At 33.9% G+C, this 3,966-nt stretch overlaps 1 protein-coding gene across 1 annotated transcript; it reads right to left on the bottom strand.

The window, feature by feature from the left end:
• Window positions 1-1,962: 1,962 nt before the first annotated feature.
• Window positions 1,963-3,386, bottom strand: LOC110876969 (putative F-box/LRR-repeat protein At3g28410). Its single transcript, XM_022125126.1, has 3 exons — window positions 2,535-3,386; window positions 2,238-2,423; window positions 1,963-2,169 (listed from the first exon to the last, which is right to left on the bottom strand). Exons 1-3 carry the CDS (start codon window positions 3,384-3,386, stop codon window positions 1,963-1,965), a joined length of 1,245 nt encoding a protein of 414 aa, XP_021980818.1.
• Window positions 3,387-3,966: the final 580 nt, after the last annotated feature.

Raw genomic sequence — 3,966 nt, forward strand, 5'->3', positions numbered from 1 at the left:
ACCCCCACCTCACCCAAACTAAAAGCTAAAAACTAAACCATAAAGCTAAACTCCATAACTAAATGCTAACAAAATTACTCTACATGATCATTTTACAAAATTACTCTACAAGATCAAAATTATTCTACAAGATCATTTGTAGAGTAATTTTGATTTGTATGTTGTTTGATAAACTTGCAAGATAATTTTGATTCACTTGTAAAAATAATTTTGATGCAGAGTAATTTTGATACACTTGTAGAGTAATTTTGATAATTACCCTACAAGAACAAAATTACTCTACAAGAACATTACAAAATTTCTTTACAAAAGATCAAAATTACTCTACAAGATCATTTGTAGAGTAATTTTGATAGTTACTGATAATTACAAAAATGCCACCGTGCTTTTTTGTCTTTTCCTTCGGTTCATACGTTCTGTACGTTAACTTTATTTGTATTTGATTTTTTACCTACATAACATTTGCTTATTTTGAAGTTACTAGAACACATATCATTTGAGTATACCCGTTTACGCGTTAAATCCAAAATCTTATGCCTTGATAAATCAAGTCTTTGAAACAGTCCAAACCATCCACCTTCTACAATAAGACTTGGCGCTCGATGAGTAAGTGAGAGACCTGAAACTGGTGGCAGTTTGTAATATACATTAAGTATAGATTCGACATACCTGTTGTTTTGAAAATGTTGTGCGTATAATATTGGTTTGTTACTTTGGTTGAAATCGAGACCCTTTTCACGAATTTCATCCATTAATTAAGACATTATCAAGTCTTACCTATCACCAACTGTAGGTTCGATAAACACTAAGCAGGATACAATTTCAAGTCTAAATCACCCAATAGATAATCATAGATAATCAATTCTTATAAAATTAATGTGATTTGGAAATCAACATATTGCTTTTATCGCGACCTCCCACCAATATATATACTAAAGAAAAACATCAAGAGTAAAGCATTTCCTGGTAATTTAAAGCCGGATATTACATTTACTATGCAAACCACTTGAATAGCATGATTCACCTTATATAAACATACGTGAAACCCAAACTTACTATGACTCGAACCCTTTTAAACAACTAGGTAAAACCAGCTAGATAAACCTATCTAATAAACCGAAACTCATGACCCATTAGTGGCAACTGCGAGTCAACAACCAACTCTCAGTGGCAATAAGGATGTTATCAGGAACTGAGCTAATGTCAGTGGTAACTAAGCTACTAGTGATGTGGATTTCCGCTAAGTTACAGAATCTTTGCCAATTTGATCGAATAATTAGAGTAGAACTATAAAATCAATGGAACAGAAGACCAATTGATTTGTTCATGGAATGGTAGATGATTATTACTGATTTTTAATTGATAATTGCTACTAGCTTTTAATTCTTATTTGTTTATCACTGGATCATTGATTTATGGTTTTCTAGTTTAATTTGGTAGACGCTTAGAACATTACAGATTGTTATATATGTCTCTTATATATTAATTGCCAGTTAACTATTTTTGATAGATAATTTGCGATTGCCTACTATCTTTCATATTTGTTATTCGTTTACCGATTACTCCATCAACTAAAAATTTTTAGTTTATTATTGTCGGTCTCAACGCGGACAAAGGATGAGGGTTGATAACAATGACATATTGAAAAGGGCCTCAATTTTTTGCTTCGCTTAGGGCCTCCAAAGTGTTTGGGCCATCCTACCCTATATAAAGACGATCTTTGGTCTACTTCTGGTACGAGTTTCAATACAGAATTAAAATATTCGCTCTTGTATTTCTCTTTGAATTGCCTGATTGAATTTCTGTGCGTACCAACGAAATGTTATATTTGAATATGAAAGGATCCAACACAATTCAGAGATATCCAGACAATCACAAAAGATAAAACCTACGATTTGATATCCTATTTATTTTTGAAATCATTCAAACCCTCTTTAACGACATTACTAAACGAAATCTGTCCTATTCAAATAATTCCCACAGCATTGCACTGCGTCCAACCTTCTCCAGATTTTCCATGAGATATGACCCCATTTCATTAATGTACAATCCCATAGAATGGCCCAATGAGTAATGCGTCACTGAATGACGCCAACATCTTGAAGTATATGAGCTGCAGAAACTGCATGAGTTATCATGTGTGCCCGATAATAAATCCCGACGCATCAGCTGTCATGAGAATAAAACAAGGATAAGAAAGATTACTAGTTATTTTAGAGACTATAAAAGTAGCAAACCTGCAGAACAAACGCCCAGTTGATTGATTCAAGGTAGAAACTGCTAAGCCTTGGAGAAATCCAAAGCATTGCATCAGAAAGATCAACAACATTGCTTGATCTGGAACTTGTCTTTACAGTGATATCAAGGTTTCCACCAAATGGAGGAACGAGTGTTTCTCTAAACTTTTTTGGTACTATGATATTCTGCATTGTAGCATGAAAACGAATGTGTAACCGTAAGATATATAAAACAGACGAAAGATGAACATACAAAATCAATAAACAGGAGGAGCAAGTGTACGTTTCTAAACATACCTTGTCAGAATTAGTATGAATCGTTAAATATTTGGCATTCTTCAGACATTTCAGCATATTAATCAATCTGTTGAACCACTCTTCATTACGCTTTTTGTACCGGCTAGGTTTTAGCGCAATCATAGCCTTGTTAAGATTGGGGAAATGCATGTTTAAAAAGGGGATGATGGTATTGCCATGGTACTCAAAAGATTTTAGGTTTGGGGCATCGATGGTGATATCCCCTGGATTCTTTAATCTCAACAAATGTAAACTCTTAAGAGAATTACTTGAGATGTCAATACATCCACTCATATCACAGCTACTAAGACGGAGAACTAGAAGAAGGGGAAAAGTTATACTGTAGTCCATGTTGTACATAGCAACCCCAGCTAATTTCAGAACCGCCAGTTTTTTGCAAATTCCAAAATCGATTCGGCATGGCCTGATTCCACGAAAATGAAAAGTTTCAAGGAGTGGTGTGTTGAGGTCTAAAGTCTTTAAGCTTCCGCAGTAATTCAAGTTAACGTCTATTAATTTGAAACTCGTGAGTTTCAGATTTTTAATCCCTGAACATTTAGTAAGAGTAAGAAATTCAACTGAATGAAAATCATCAGTCATAATCTTTGACAACTCCAGCTCACTTAATCTGCGGCCAGTTAGCGAGAGCCTATTTTGGTTTTGTGCATGTAGTCGTCTCCACTTTCTTGACAAAAAGCGAACATGTTGTTTATCTGAATACGGAAGGAAAGAAATGATTTGGTGAAGTACAGTTTCTGGCATTCTGGAGATTGTATCATTAGGATCAAGTATCCCATGTTTGCTGTCTAAAAATCTTTCCCAAGAACACTTCCTGACTGGATTTCGTCTCATATTGATTCCTTGCTCACAACTATTTAACAAGAATCCTGAGTAAAAGATTTAGGATCAATTTTAACAAATGTGTATATATATAAATAGATAAACTCAAATGAACAAACACGAACAAACATCGTTTGTGTTTCTTTGGTTTACGACTCTAATAATTCATAGAATAAACTTATTTGCTTGCTACTATTTAACAAGAATCATGACTCAAAGATACATCACAAGAACACACACAAACACACTCATATATAGGGGATGGGTCCGTTAAAAACCCACTTGAGTGAAAAAAAACAAGTGTAACAATCAATTTTTTTACATGGTGTTATGGTTGTTAAAAAAAATTGTAGGCATTTGTTACACATGTGTAACACTAACACAAAACAACGATATTATTAATGTACATGTGACAAGTGCGTGCAATTTTTTAATACATATAATAACATATATTGCATATACAACGTTTTGAATACATAAATAACATACACCGTAGTCACGGGTTTTCTCAACTAAAGTAGGTTTTCATATTATCCTTATAGGGAATGGATAGTTTCAAAACTCACTTGAGTTGTGCACCCCGTGACAACTC

This window comes from Helianthus annuus, chromosome 9, assembly GCF_002127325.2.
Source record: "Helianthus annuus cultivar XRQ/B chromosome 9, HanXRQr2.0-SUNRISE, whole genome shotgun sequence".
NCBI classification, from domain to species: domain Eukaryota; kingdom Viridiplantae; phylum Streptophyta; class Magnoliopsida; order Asterales; family Asteraceae; genus Helianthus; species Helianthus annuus.